Consider the following 16,547-nt stretch of genomic DNA (forward strand, 5'->3'; position numbering starts at 1 on the left):
ATAAAAAGATGCATAAGTGGCATTTGTAAATTACAGGTTTCTCTCTTGCCGTTTCCTATATCCACCACAACATCGTCGCGTCGTGAACTTTCTTTATTGCAAAGAAGCTGTGCCTTTATGGGCAATTGGATTTTTGCCATGGGTCATTTTTCTTCTTCATGAGAAAATGGATAAATGTCTTTTGTGCCCAGACCCTCATTCTGCTCTGTACTGGATTACCGCCATTTTTGTGTGAAAATACTGTCAACTCTTTTCCTCTTCCCAGGAGAGGAAAGAAACATTCTACATAATATCTGTAATGCAAATAGAGTTGGAAATATTATTTTTCTCCCTATGAACATCCAAAAATTAAAATGAAACATTGTTCCTTATGGATCTCACTTTCCCTGCTGTGTATGAGCTTTTCAGAGGACAAAGTCAAATCCTTTGCTACAGCTTTTCAGAGGTGGTTTCAGCCATTGACAGTTATGCATGGCAAGGCTCCCTTCCCTGCTAACAAGAATATTACTGCTATGGACAAGCTCATTAATTTCTTTACAGGGTCTTGGAAGTTCTCCTGCAAATGCTGGGCATGCTGAAGTCATTGCCTTTGCAGTGCTGACTTTGAGTGAATACTTGTTCAGTTCCTTGTTTTGCTGAGGGTACATCATAAAACCCTAGAGAAAAAAGTCTGCTTCTCTAGTTAGGAGACACTCCTCTCCACTCTGGGCCCTCTGTGCACCAACCACTAAGATGCTTGAGGGCTCAGCACATCTTTCTGGCACAGTGTCCCTCCTGTATGTTCATGTGGGGAGAGGTGGGGTGAGTAGGTCCCTATGAAGCCTAGGAAAACCCATATTGTACCCCACCTTCTCCATGAGCCTTAGCACAAATAACGTCAGAGCTGGAGGGCTGCCAAATTACATCGTGTTTTGGCAAACCTCAGCTAATGTGTAATCACTGGGGAGGCTCTTGCATGTCTGTCCTAATCTGCGATGCTTCTGTCAGCCAGTCAGAGCTCCATGTTTCACTCATAGCTACAGGTAATGAGTCATGCATTCTGCAAGATGCCTGAAATACGGTTTTGTGGATTTTTATTTTCCCCCCAAGCAGAGGGACATCTGATATCCAAATCTCATGTGTCAGGTATAACTTTACACCTTTGAATTGAGAGTGTTGCTTATTGTTGTGTATTCAGTAGACTACCTCTTGGATGTTCCCAGGATCAAAGAGGCCAGCCCTGCTGGAGGCTGAATACTAGACTTCTGCTCCTGATATAAAGAACTCTTATGATGTTTTGACATTCTGTAATGCTTTTGTTCATCTGTATAATGTAGAGGCAACAGCTCTGCATTTCAGAATAATGCCAGTCAAAAGAGACTCATGTAAAGAAAAGCAGCTGACACCAATCTTATAAAAGCTATCTGAAAAGTGACATGAGTTTCTGCAAAGGATTCATGTCTGTGCTTACTGTTTGCATAACAAATGTTGTTCATTTCTAATAGCGATCCTAACTAACTATCCAAAATATTATTTTTGAAATGGGCTTACAGGTTCTGCTGCTTTAGAGTCAATAGCTGGATTCTAACAAGCAACACAGTATTCAACAGATTAATTGCTTCTCAGAAATTCATTTTACCTGATGGCAGATCCTCTGCAGGAGCTCTTCGTGGTAACTCTTCTATAATGTGGAGTAACTATTGACAAATTGTGGATCTAAAATGCCACACTTAAAAGCACTGCTTATACTGGTAGGAAAAAAAAAGTGACATGTCACCATCTGCTTTTTTAGAAAGATTTAGGTAGCCATATGGAGGTCAGATCAAAAGGGCAGCTAGCCCGGTGCCAACAGGACAAGTCTATAGAAGGGGACAAGGACAAGGCAAGTTTATATGATGCCTCTTGGCCTTGAGTGACACTTTGGCCTCCAGTCATTTGTGGCTCATGGACTTTCAGGTCCCCATAGTGGTGATGTTTAGCAACCCTCTATGGATTTATCTTCTGTGAACTTGTTCAGTCCTTCTCCTAAACCCATCTAAGCTGTTGACAGTGAGTTCCACAGCATGTTATATGAACCATGTCATCTTATTTTGTTTTGTTTAACAGCAAACAGTTGATCTTTAGACAGCTTCTCTATGCCAGTCCTAGTTCTACACATCTCTGCTGTATTCCTATCTCAGTCATCTGTTTTCCAGCCAGTGGAGTCCGAATTTACTTAGCCATTCTTTTGAACTCAACTTTGAACTAACTGTTTCTTTGAATTAGCTTTTGAAAAGACTGGAATATTTTCTTTTCTTTTTCTTTTCTTTTCTTTTTTTTTTTTTTTTGCAATCGTTTTTGAGAGCAGAAGACTACAGAACTGCATATGCTATTCAAAATGTAGTTGACCCATGGATTCATACAACGATATTTATATAGTGACTACTTTTGAAAAGGAGTTAAACCCAAAGAATCCATTTTTGAAATACATATTAACTGTAGAGTGTCCTAAATATAATAGGCTGCTGGGGCTAGATTGCGAGTGGGGAAATGTCCCAATTTTCCTACTAAAAGGTGATAGAACGTTTACCTTAGAGTTTAGCTATTTTGGGAGCAAGGAAATGCGCTTGTGTCAAATCACTGTTGCCCAAGGTTTTAATGTTGCTGTTCACTTGTTGCAGAACAGTGAGAAATTTCACTAAAAATACTTTGCAATTTACATTGTGATTGTAGCAAAGCGACAAAGTCATTGGATGCCTTTTGCAGCCACAGAGCTGATAGGCTAGGTGACTCATTCATTTAGCTTATCTTCCCTGCATGAAGTGGCAGCATCATTTGAAAGGATCCCTGGGCCTGCAGTGAGCAACAGATTTACCTTGGTTTTAAATTAGTCACTAGTCACTGATAATGAGGAAGACAAGGAAGACAGGAAAAAAAAAACTGTAGCTTCATTTCAGCAAGTAGATTTTCTTCAGTATATATGAAAGGGCTTACTGTAAACAAAATGAAAGCACATTTAAGATATATAAATGTTTGAGTTATAAGACCACAGTGTTATCTTCATTCCCTGAGCCCAACAAAATACCAACACAAAAATAAATTAAAATTGCTTATCTACACTCTATCTTAAAGTTTGTTAGCACTTTCCTCATTATTTGTGGAGAGAAAGTGTTTCTGGAATGTGTTGTGTACGTGCTCTTTCCCGACAGCAAAAGCCATGGTATGAAGGTATTTTTTTGCTTCACAAATTAAGAAAATAGTTTCCTTAATTTATAATTTTTTGAAGTGTGCTGCCTCTGTTAGAGCTTGCAGTTGATGTCAGACTGGTTTACATGGCCTTTGAGGAGTATAATTGTTTGATACAATCAGGTTATGGAAAAGAGATTGGTGGAGCTGAGACAGCAGTGACCTGTCTTCCCTCTAAAGGTGGCAACCATTTTCTAACTTACTTTCATTTAAGTAGTGTGTGAAGGGGCCTCACCAAAGTGTGCTTAAGATCGTATCCACCCTGCGGCACTGCTGTCTGAGAAGGAAGGCTAAAACTATGTACAATCCAGACACAAAATTCTGCCTGTTACAGCTGTTATCCCAGCAGCCCGTAGGCATAGATGTACTCAGAGTTACGGGCTTTCGGTAACATGATCCCTCTTGTATTTTGTCAAATTTACTAAGCTGTCACAGTAACATTAATGTGGCAGGAGAAAATGCAGAGAGAAGGATGGGGATGATCAAAACTGCTGAAAAGAATCTGTCATAAGAAAATATTTCAGAACAGGAGTCTTTAAGAATTTCAGGCTTTATGAAGTTTTTGTAAATTTGGGGGTTTCTTTATTTGCTTTTAATCCTACTCCTGGGGCAAAGACTCCTGAGGTGGTACTTCTTGCAGGATTCATTCTTTACTTCATATTTGTACAGTGGTGAGCTGGAAACCCCAGTTTTGATTTTTTAGAGGATGAGAGGAGGGCCAGGTGATGTACACTAGCTTTTTAAAGGCTTGTTGTCCTGGTTTTTCATGCCGGTTCTGGTGATACACTGCTCCACTTTTCCCAGACTTGATGGTAGAATCCTCTGCAACCATGAGCATGGTCCTTCTCCACAAGGACGTGTTTGCTGAACTGCCTGAACTCTTCCCTGTAATGGTGATAGTTGACAGAAGTGCTGTTGTGACAATATATGTGAGAAAGAATTTGTAGCAAGAGGTAGTTGGTCCAACATGAGAAAATGCACAGCACTTTGCGTGTACAACTCTTTTGGCCCTTAGAGCTTAAAATCCTGCTGTTTTGAAATGAGGCTTGCCACAGTCATAATGGGAGGGTGATGGTATCCCACCAAAACGTGATAAAATGAACCACCAGAAGGCAAACTTTTCTCTTCCTTACATACATGGTTATCAAGTGGAGGTATTTAAATAGTTAAAGACCTTTTTAGTTTCAGTTAGAAGTCTCTTCCTAGGCCAGCAGCTGTGAATCTCTCTGCACTTTTCCTAGTGATGCTGCTATAATTTTTAAAAGTAGGCCAGGAAAGAGTTTGTGGTTATGGCACAAGTTGGTCATATCCCATTTTCATAGGCAAGTTGTGTTCACTGCATGAGAAGACCTGAAAATACAAATGGGCCTGTTAGTATTTTCGGGGAGGCAGTGGAGAGACAGCTCTGTTTCTGTGTCATCTTCTAACATACCTTTTGATCAACACAGGGCTCTTGTGCCTTTACTCACATATGCATTATTGTTACTGAATCCAAACACTGTATGCATATATAATTTCTAAGCATACCTTACAGGCAGTCCCCCATGGTGATCCCGAAGGGTTTTGTGTTGAAGGGGAGCCACGTAAACAAAAATATGGAAAGTATGTGCATATGGGGTGGGAATGAAATAATGAGCTGAATAAGAAAACGAGACTGAATGGGAAAGGTGAACATGCCTCAGTACTTCTAAAATCTTATTTACTGATAGGTGTTTTAAAATCTCAAGTGATAGTCACTGCAGAGAAGCTGGTTGAATGATCCCTTTGGGAGGAAGTAGTAGTCGATATCTCAGAGGGAATAGTAGGAACATGCTGAACAAGTGAGTTAAAATTAAGAAGACCCTAGCAAGCCTGCTGTAGCAGTTGTAAATATTTGGCATTACTGGTGCATCTTGAGAGTAATACAGTGAATTCACGCTTCCTTGTGCAGTGGTGTCCTTGGAATACAAAGATAGATTTGGTGCTGTGAATCTTACATTGTGGAAGGAAGTTTCCTATGCTTAATAATTTTAAGGAATCTCAATCAGACTGCTTATGTAGGGCTTCAGCACCTATTAGTGTCAAGCAAACTGATTCTCACTTCCTTGTTACATATAAATTAGTAGATGTGAAAACATTTTTTTCTGTGAAGTTTCTTTATCGTCTCATTTTTGTAGAATTCCATGTGTTAGCATTTAATAAGGCCATAAGTCAGCAGGGCTTCTTTACAGGGATTCCAGTCCCGTTCATAGATTATGTGCCAACACTAAAATACTGTTTTTGAAATCATGCTTAGCTCCTTCGTTTCATTAGAAATGTATTTTAACAGCCTCTGTTCAGTGCTTCTGTCTCTATAAAAAACAAGGCAAAACTGTAATATAAAATCAATAAAAAATTGTCTTTGATACATTGTTCTTCATATTATGTCCAAATTCAAATGCTGCTGCTACTCCTAAAAAAAGAAAAAAGAACAACAAAAAAACCCCTTTTAATTAGAGGAAGAATGCTGAGTAAGTGTATTTTTTCTCTGCTGCTTTCTACTGAAACTATTCAATGACCTGCATGTGCAGTTTTGCTGCCTTGAGAAAACAAATTGTTGACATTCCTGGCATGTATCTGCGTCTAGGAAAGCAATATATTGGTAACTATGTAGTCTTTCTGTGATGTAAACAGTATTGAAACTATTAGCTGCTGTCATGGAATAATTCCTTACCAAGGTGTGCACACTTTAAGTTGGTAGGCTTTTGCAGAAATTATTTGATTTTTCTAAAATTGAGTTTCAAAGCTTTTTTAAAAACTCAGTATCTAACTACAGAATTAGAAAACTGACTCGACTTTCCAATTTGAAATCTTCTTCCCCTTAGATTTCCACAAGTACTGCATTCCTGTAATAATATTATAATGCTTTAATAATGCATTAATTCATACATGCTCATGTTGGTGATAAACCTCATAGTAGTTTATATTTTCCCTTTCACAAATGTATATTTAAAAATGCAACAAATCAAAGCCCTCTCTAACAAATTACATATAAAACAAGTATTGCTAGTATTGGTTATATGCAGTCTTTGGCAAAGGCCCTTGAGACTGAAGTTCTGTTCAGTGCTTGAACAGATAGCAGTATCAGCACTAGTGTGTGCTCTTTCTTAAAAAGAGATTGTGTTCCTTCCTTGGTTAGTTTGAGTAGTAAATTACTGATCAGCACATGGTATTCTGACTACCTGTGGTAAGCTGAGCAGCAGTCTTCCAGTCTGTTACAGTATATAACTTGTTATAAAGAAAAGAAAGAAAATCAGCATCCAGCATGGAGAAATTGATAAGAAAATATAAGGAAACTTTTCAGTCTTGAACACCACTGTTCATTTATTCCACTGGATCTCAATGATCTGACTATCTAGCCTTGCAGAATGCAGAGTTGTGTTTCAGTGTCCTTCACTTGTCACTGAAAATGTAGTTTTTGGTGAGTATCGATTCTCAGTGAAAGCCATAATGTTGCCATGGTCTAGGGAGTGAGAAATTGGAAAAGTAATTTTTTTTTTTTTTAATGCAGCAGGGTCCTAATGTTGTTTCTGCATTCAAAATTGTGTTAATATTTCTAGTTTTATCTCAAATAATAGACATTATTTTTAAAAACTACTTATTTCTATTTGAGTTGAGGACAATCTTTATATTCAATCAGGTGTCATATTTTTACATATATGTATTTTTTGATATTGTATTTGTTATTCATGTTCATTTCATATGTACACACATATGCACATGCCTACAGTCTCTCATACTGTCCATGTATTGGTTGGAGCTGGTAATGCCAACTTTACTTAAGCTCTTTTAGTAAGAAGTATCATGAAATCTTACTGTACAGCTGTACATGGCTTTGCCAGATTTGAATCAATCAGGCAGAAGTTTTCCATCCTGATACTAGTTTCGTACTGAATCTTTTTTTAAGAACAACAACTTGTTCTTTCAAAGAGCAAGGTTAAGAGAAAATATAGTTCATTGCCCAAATTTAAAAAATAGTCTTAGAAATTTAGAGAAGCTGTAGTGCAACTTCTCTGCCTTTGGGGGTGCAGGGGAGGGAAGGAAAGGGGAGATGGGACCAGGAGGTTGTTTTGTGTGAGGGAGATGCTTTTGCCAGTTCTGTGGGGAATTGCCCATTTCTGACCAAGTTATAAAACTTTGGGGAGGAAGCTTGCATGTGCTCAGCAGAGACTTGTTAAAGGTTGCCACCTAAATTCTCATAAGGTTCCACCTGTGCTGAGTGTATAAACTCTGTAGAGCTGTACCTTAAAAGCGAAGAGGAAAGAGGTTGTTATGAGGCTAGATAAAGAAGCAGAGAACAAGGAGCCTCTGTTCTCGCTTGTCTGCCAGAGTTGGCCTGCAGCTACTGCGTGATACAAAGTGGGACTGGCAACTGGCAGAGAGAAGGAGAGAGGGGCAAGAAGGTGGGCTGGAGAGATTAGATCTGCCTGGCAAGGAAGACTAAGATCAGATGAGGAATTAAGCTGCCTGAGACTCTAGGAAAATAGAGCCACACATTCTGTGATGTGTGGGGTGAGCTCTTTTTGAGCTCTGGGATGAGTCAATGGTATCTGAGGTTTGCCATTCCTCTGTTGCCAGCAAATATCCATGAAATCCATTGGCAAAATCTCGGCCATCCTAGTTGCACATTTGTGTAGAAGAAAACATACTTTCTCTTCCTACGTCCCCTGCATCATTCACGTTGGCCAACTTTTGCACAAAACTATATAGGTGTCCCGGTTCTACAAAAAACATTCTTCTATTCTACCCAACTTTGACTAATAGCAGAAGGTCCAGCCTATGCCAAAGATCCAGCAGAGTAGGAGAGAGCAAGAAGGAAGAAATAGATATATGATTATATAACTGAAGTCTCTTGCAATGCTTATGCATGAGAGGATCCACTTGTGACTGTTCAGACAATTTTAACTGTGCCATTTCTTAGAGTCTGAGTGTTTGTAGTACTAACAGTCTTTTAATACAGCTTCTGTGTGGTCTGTCTGCAGATAAACATTTGTGCTTACATATGCTCTGATGTATGTACATGTACACACAAATGCATCTGTTTCTCTAAGTGTGCTTAGACAAAAGGTTACATTAGACTGCAGCTAAGAATAGGACTCTACAGTCAAGTTTAAAGATGTTTAAAAAAAATACATGTTGTTTTACTCCCCCAAAGGGTTTACAAATCTAGGAAGTTAGAGTTAGCTCTAAGATATGTTGAAATGTGTGCTTGAGACACTCAGCAATCTGAATTTTGCCACTGGGTGTGTCATCCATTGTGATAAAGATATATTAGTACTTCCAACATTACTAGAACGTTTGTCTTTTTTAGGGTTGTTGTGTTGTGTCATCACCCCCCCAACTCCCAGCCTCACAACACTATTATAAAAGGAGTAGTAACTTTGCAAGTCCATTCAAGGGTGCTGAAGAAAGGTGGAAGAAGCACCAGATTTTCTATGAAAGAACTTTACCCAGCACGTTGTGAAGTTCCTCGTCATTGATGGAGCAAAAGAGGCTTGAGGAGAGAAGTCAGTGAAATACATGATGTGGTAACTGGGAATCAGAAACAGGGCTATATAGCCGAGAAGGTTGGAGTATGAAAGGTTAGAAGAAGGGGAAACACTGAAGTGGTTCAAAGGGAGGATGTCATACACAGAATTATCTTCAAAGGGAATGGAAATAATGTTTTAAATAGGTCATAGATTAAGCTGAAGATTAAGGAGGAAGGTTAGGTCTTCTGCTGTTTCATCGCTATTGAAACTAGGAGGGATGAGGATAGACTTGATGTTCTGAACATTAGGCAGGAAAGAGGCTATCAGACACCTCAGGTCAAAACTTTTTTACTGGAAGGAAAAGTAAGGTGGAGAGAGACAATTAAAGGCAAGAGCTGTAAATGGCATGCCTAGGAAGGTTAGGGACAAGCAAGTGTCAGAAAGATGGAGCTGTTTTGATAGGTACAGACCAGAAGTAAGGGGTATTAATCAAGAAGAGCTGGGTAAGCATGGGGAGAAAACACACAAAAGGAAGATGATTAAAGGGATGTGTTTAAGAACTTAGATCAAATGAGGCCATTCCAAAAAGGATGACAGTGCATAGAGGAGAACAGGGAAGATGTGTGCATGACAAATATTATGGATTTCTTTAAGTGAGCAAGACCATGAATACAGTGTATAAACCCTGAGGGGGAGTAAGTTTCAAGAGGGATTCACTAGGTGGCTACGACTCAGGAAATAAAGAAACAGTTGTACCGTCACCTGATCTACATCAACAGTGCCTTCTTGAATCAGTGGTTGCAGTGATTTGCATAAATTCAATAACCGAATCACCCAAAATGCTGAATTGAAGGGGCTGTTGTAGAGCCTAAGGAAGATGGAATATAGTGGAAGACATCCAGATCATCTGTTCAAATAATAAGCTTACTCATCCTATGAAAAATGAACTCCAAGACCTCAACCATTCTGAGTTCTTAGTTTTTACAGGAGAGCTTTTATTGCCATCTACTGGTCTAACTAGGTAGTTCACTCTTCTGCAAGTCCTTTTTAAGAACCATTTGGAAAATGTTTGCTTACTGAAAAAATATTTTGAAGAGATTGTTTCAGAATATTCCTTAGGCAAGCTTATCTTTGGCATGATATCAGACGAGTCTGTTTGTAGTTAGCTATGTCGGCATGCCAAGCTTTATGAAAGGGGGTTCATATAAACATCTGGAACCTGACGCACCCATAAACACACTCCAACACATGCTTCGCTTTGCAGGAAATTAGCTCTAGAAACACACAGAGGTTTTTTTGTGTATGCTATGCAGTGAGTATATGTGCATGCGCTTTGAAAGCTGGACTTGTCAAGATTTCTTTCCACTTTCAACTTCCAAACTACTTAAAAATTGAATATGACTTCAAGAAAAGCTTTCTCTTAATTAGTTTTGCAGAAGCCCAAAAAAATTTCAGGGGAACTTGATACTTGTAGGCTTAATTCAATTAAGTCTGAATCAATTCATTTAGAAAGTGGGATTAGTTATTTTACAAATACAGTTATGAAAGCGAAGGGCCTAATTCTGAGACTTTTTTAAGCAGGACTCCAATTGAATATGTAGTCCCTAAATGAGACTGCTGGGATAAATCTCTAGTTTCTCTAAACTGGAAAATCTTTTGCAGTATGTAGTTCCTAAGGGCTGGATCTTGAGTGTCTTCCTGGAGGCATCTGTGCTGGCTAAAAAGTCATTGCCAGGCTGCCATATAACTCAAATCTGCAGAATGTTTCTCTTTCCTCGGTTGAACTAGCTGTTTGTATGAGCACTCCCAGACTCCCTGCAGATTTGAGAGGCTCAAAATGGAGAAGATAGTAGTGACCTATTCAAATTATTTAAAATAACTTTACTTATTTTGATGAAAAATGGAAAGATGGCCTGGCAATGGTAGCTGCTTCAGTCTGCACACAGGTGTGTGTATACCCTTGCATCCACATGTACGCAAAAAGCTTCTCCTACAGCATTAAATCTGAAGAAGCTGCTAGGAAGGGGGGATGTGAAGGCAACAGAAGGCCATTTTTTCACTAGATTTGCTGCTGTGGAGTTGTAAGCTAAGTATCATCTACTGAAAGAAGATGACAGGCTCATGTTTTCTTTTCCCTCCAGCCCTCTTATGTTCATTCCTGAGAGCACCTTGTCCTGACCATCATCCTAATGGCCATTGTTTGCCGATCTTAACCAAAGCTTTTGTACTCATTGTCGCTCATGGTTCCTGTTTTTTCTTTCTTTTTTCTTTATTCTTCTCTTACAGCTACAGGCCCCCAGTGTGAAAGGCTTTGATTTTGCTAAGCAGCATTTGGGCCAGCACAATAAAGATGAAGTCCTGATTATCCATGAGCCAGCTCCTTTACCAGGACCTATTAAGGATACTACCCCATCTGAAAATGGAGATGTGCCCAGCCCCAAGTCCAAGACTTCCTCAAAGCCTTCAAAGACCGTTCGACACAGAGGGAGGTCAGTGCACAGAGGAAAAACAGCATTGTGGTAGCTTACAATTTATTAATGTCTGATTGTTACTGGTTTTTGTAGGTTAATTTCAGCAGACATACCTCAGCTGCAGGAGTTCTAGTGGTCTCTTTAGTATAAGGTGGTGAGAATTTGGTGTCCATTTTTCTCTTAATGGCAGCATGCCCAATTAAAAGGTTTTTTTGGGACAGAACTGGACTGGTTGGAGTCAACACATGGCTTGTTTGTTGGAGACACTAAAGTGTGTGCTTTCTGATGCATTCTTTTTGTAGTGACCCCTAGCTGCTAAGGTAACAGGTAGTTAAATGAAAAACATTGATGAGTAATAACAATGTGTGTTTTAATAATATTAATAGCAACTAGTATATGTATGATAAGTCAGAATTTCCAAAAATAAGCAGTAGCTATAAAATCCAATGAGGATGCATACGTGTTCTCTGTTGTGGTTATCTAGTTGCTCTCACAGCAAGCCAGTTTTGGTTGGGAAAAGGAGTGATAATTTACAGCTGTGCAACAGGAGAAAAGTTTGACACCCTTCACTGGTGGTTTCCTAACCTTCCCCAAGATTCAAATGAAATGAATCTGCTTTGCCAGAAAGAATTGTATCTGTAGGAGAGGAGGTGGAACAGAGTTGTGCAGTAAGGAAGGATCTGTGCGTAAAAAAATAAGGCATAAGTGGGAGGGAAGTAGGTGGGAAGGACATGGAGCCCTGAGGAGAGCTGTGCTATGATGAATCATAAACAACTCAGCAGGACAGAACTCCCCTCTGCTCCACTTTCCAATAATTCTTCCTCACCCTCCCTTTCATATTTTTTCACTCCCTTGTCTCCAACTCTGCATGCTCCTGTGCTTTTACCTCTGTGCTATTGCACTGTGGGAGAAGACAAACAAGGGCAGTGTTGAATGAGATCAGAAAGAAGCTACTGGTGGTTCTTCCTGTGCTGCAGGTCTCTGTGACACGGCTTGCTCCTCTGCTCAACCTCCTGCACTTCCTCTAAAGCCCCAGTTGCTCTAAGATTCTTGCTTCATCTTCCCCACTTGGGCTTCATGCTGCTCGGTTTCCATCTTCGCAGCTGCTGAGCCTGACTTCCTAACTCCCCATGGGCTTTGCGAGCAATAGATTACCATGACTCAGTGGGAGGCTGGCAGTACTGGAAAATTATGGAAGAAAGTGTAGCTAACTCATTTTGATGTAGCTTAAATTAATAGAAATCAGAAGGACAAGTATTCCTGTATTTTTCTTTAAAATTTCAGAAGTGGCCTAAGACAGATGATACTGAGGGGGAGGAGGAGGTGTGTTTGTGTGTTCATATGCAAGTAAGAAACAAATTTTAATTTCAGAATGTTACTGTATTTCATCTAGAATAATCCAGAAAATGAAAAATTTCAGAAGCCAACATTTTAATGTTTTGCCTGCAGACTGTAATAAATTGATCAAACTTGGAACATTTTTTTTTTTTAATAGGCTCTAAATTCAAACACTTCAAAGTGCTGTACAAAGAGAATTTCCCTCCTCTGCCTTATCCACCATTAAGTGCAAATCTCCCTTTAGGCTTAACTGTGGAGATGTTACCATCATCTCCGTAACATGCTGATGTGCCCATGTCAGCCTCAGATTTAAAACATTTATTCCCTGAGGGAGAAGCTGAAATGTGAAATGATAGTGTAAGTGTGTTATGTTGTTTTCAGTTGTTTTCTGAGGAAATACAGAACTCGATTCATTATAATGCAATTCAGAACTCTGTTGCGTGCCAGTAAATATAGTGGTGATTTGGGTGTATTCCATATTGGTTAAAAAAAAATTAAAAAAAAAAAAAAAGAAAAAACAGCATCTTTAGGCTCCAGCTGAGAGTTGGACTTGTTGTTTTTTTTGGAAAGGGTACAACTGAATACTCCACAGCACTTACCGTAAAGGATGACTGATGTTGACTTGACACTGTTGTATATTCCTGTAATATATTTACTGATAATTTAGATAGACTGAGGAAAGAGTATGAAGGAAAGCAAAGCAGAGATAGGTGAAACAGTCAGTAGCAGATCTCCAGTCTTACATGCTGTTCGCTGAACCAAGACAGAGTGAAAAAGATGATGGAGAAGATAGCTCTGCCCTCCCTTTCCACTGTAGAAAAGAAGGAAAGGTGCAGTGGTGTGGATCTGTAAGCTTGTTGAGAAACATATCTCTCTCTCCCCCCCGGTAATATTTTTTTACTGGGATAAGTAAGAGTAATTAGTATTACAATCCTGCAGAAAAAAAAAATGTAATAGAGTGTTTGATTATCAGGGCATTGTCCAGAGAGGAAAAAAGGGGAAGTTGAGTTAGGAGCTCTGCCTGCTGCAAGCATTAGGTTTAACTTTCAAAGAACTTGTCTGTCTGAGTGTAGTTATCTTAGTCTGTGCACTCCAAGCAGGCTGACGTTTAGCTGAGAGTTTCAGACTTGTTCAGATGTCCATCTAGCACTAGCCAATCTTGCACTTAACAAGGTTAGTGCACTGACAAGTGCGCACTTAAGGTGGTTGACTCCCTGCATAAATAGACTATGAAAGACAAAAGGATTATTAGAGACGCTATCACAAAGGACAGTCCCATATGAAAAGACAGGCTTTGGTGTCAGCTGGATGGTGCTGTATGTCCTATATTTTTGGTTTTTTTATGCTCTATAATTAGTTTTACAACCAAATCATTCTGATGGATAGAATCACATTATTTCTTTAGATATTTCTGTAATCACCTGCAATGATTTAGATGAAAAATTTTAAGTTATATAAATGGTATTTCTGTCTCCTGAGTGTCCAAAAAAGGTTGAGGGCAAGTTGTAATAATAGCATTGTGAATATGTTTCTTTAGGCAGAGACTGGGCTCAGAATTTGCAGGTAGCAAGTAATTTTAAGGGTTTTGTGACTGCATGGGATAAGTACATTAAAACATGAATGGCTCTATATTTAACTAGACAGGAAAATATGCACGTGGACTTGCAGTGTTAACAAGAGAATACCAAGTTCAGAAGCCTGAATATTAAACCAATTAGGTATACAGTTTTGTTTGTTTATGATATAATTCCTTTCTGTCTGAAAAGTAAACCTGCGCCTTACTAATGCAGAATGTTTTCTTGAAGTATATCTTTAGAAGAAAGATCATTTAATAGTCTTGTCATGTGTGAATCCTGTTTCAGCTGACTTTCACACACGTGATAACAGTAATATCATGGTAATGAATAGATAACTGATTATTTATAACAAATTTACTTAGAAAAATATTAGCAGTCATCACAAGATACATTAACGCAGGATTCTTTGCATGTGAGAACAATGCCCCTTTATAAACTTACATTACGTGTTGAGCATTTGGTTTTGTGTTTTTTTTAATGTTTGTGGCAGAGTTTCGCCATCAGACGCTGACTCCACAGCAAGTGAACAGTCCAGTGGGAGAGAGACAGGAGAAGAAACTGCGAGACCATCAACAGTGGCAAATGAGGGCAAACCACGCAGAGCAGTGAAGAAAGGTGTGTTACTTTTTTTTTTCTTCTGTGCAGTAGCAGTGTTTTATTGGGTTAGGTTGAAGAGTTATTCTAATGCTGTAACTTTTTCTAAAAGCATATCGGCAATTAAATTTTCTGTTTTGTGTCACAGAGACTTTTGTTCCTCTCCCTTTTAGTTTAGTTTCTTCTGTTGTAACTGAAGATCTACACATTTCTTTCATTCCGGCAAGCTTTTGATCCTAATGGCTTGATAGGAGGGAGATTTCCCTCCCCTTCGCTCCTGCACCTCCCTGACAAACCTCTTTCCATTTACACGTTATAGTGGCTCTCTTGGTAGCAATCTTGCAGATGGTTATATGTGCAGTGGAGGTCGCAGCAGGACTTGATGCAACATGAGCATATGTCTGTAACTGTAACTTTGAAAAAGTGAGATTAAAATAAGACCAGAGAGCTAAAAGTTTTAAAGATGAGATATAATTCAGGTGTCAGGATGCCTTGATGTTATACTTTAGAAAGAGGAAAATGCAGTGCTAATACATCAGTAATGGTGAATTTTTCTTATGAAGAACCAGGTTTCTACCACTTAAAATGCAGCCATTTATCTTGGAGGTCCCATATGGTCTATTCCTTTCCTCACTTAGGAGTTGATAAAACACTGCAAAATCACTTTCTTTTTTTTTTAGTTAAAGCATTTTTTCTTAAATTCTATTCCAGTTTAAAAGTGTGTGGTTAACTGTGTCACAAAGTTTTGTTTCTGAGATCTTTTTAAGTTGAGATGGCCTGCTCCTTGCTTGAGACTTTATTTATCAGATCTTTGGCTTAAATCACAATAGCTTTCCTATGGAAAGTTCTGATACTAAAATATCTTGTAAAGAAGCTTGTAATATCCCAGTCTGTTTTTAATACATGTGACCTTGGTAGCAGTAGAAACTGAGAAGAAGAAAATATTGACCATATTATGAGTAGAGTCTGCCATATATTGAATGTTTTCCCATGTGTTCAGTGAAATACCAGCTGAGATGTAAAGGTAGCTATTGAAGAATGCGGTGCCATTGAAATTCAGGTCATAGCAGGCATTGTTCAATTTATGTTCATTTTGAAGAAATGACATTTAGAGGAATATGCAAGATAGTCACTTTGTAAGATAGTCACTTTGGTAAGGTAGTCACTAGGCCTTGGCCAGTTAAACAGTAGGTTAAACAATGTATGGTTTGTAGCTTTCATAGCCTGGACTACTCCTGCAAGAGCAAGGGTGATGGAGCAGGCTTTCTTCCATAATGAGCATATAAGTCCATAATGAGCATATAAGAAAACAAAGCACAAGCTGTGCAAATGTGACTAGAAAATTATACCTCCTAATAATTCAGAAGGCAGTATATGCTATACACACTTTACAAAATTTATAAAAAGAAGATACTGTCCTGTTGCTATGTTTATATTTCAGTGCCTTGGTTTGTTCTAAGGACCAGAAATCATGCCTAGATTGATATATATAAAACAGGGTTATGACAGAGCTCATCTGAGGCAAGACAGTTGCTTCAACCTATCTGACTTCAATTCTGTTGCCCTGGTTTGGTGTTGTCCCATTTCATCTTACCAGGGAACTCCACTTTTTTCTCTCTTCATTTTTCATCTGGCTTAAAGACCTTTATGTAAGGTTTAGCATGTTGTTTTGGTGTAGAAGTGTTACATATTACCACATCTTATTTATCTGACAAGGACTGCAGAAATACTGTGTAAAATGTGTCCTTTTTACCAGTAGTGCCCTTGCCAGATAATTTCTTTTCTTCAGCAGTTGGTTCCTCTGATTTGGTAATCAGACAATTTTTAACATTCAGAGTTGGCCTCAGTATCTGTAGAGAACTCTGTGCCTGTTA

General features: G+C 38.8%; 1 protein-coding gene across 3 annotated transcripts in view; it reads left to right on the forward strand.

Moving 5' to 3' along the window:
- Positions 1-16,547, forward strand: part of KIAA1549 (KIAA1549 ortholog) — a 152,730-nt gene that overhangs the window by 112,392 nt on the left and 23,791 nt on the right. For all 3 annotated transcript variants that reach the window (XM_064514007.1, XM_064514018.1, XM_064514011.1), the window contains exons 11-12: positions 10,980-11,182; positions 14,570-14,694. In XM_064514007.1, the coding sequence (XP_064370077.1) occupies positions 10,980-11,182; positions 14,570-14,694 (328 nt within the window). The remainder of the gene's footprint in view (positions 1-10,979; positions 11,183-14,569; positions 14,695-16,547) is intronic.

This window comes from Dromaius novaehollandiae, chromosome 1 (assembly GCF_036370855.1).
Source record: "Dromaius novaehollandiae isolate bDroNov1 chromosome 1, bDroNov1.hap1, whole genome shotgun sequence".
NCBI lineage: Eukaryota > Metazoa > Chordata > Aves > Casuariiformes > Dromaiidae > Dromaius > Dromaius novaehollandiae.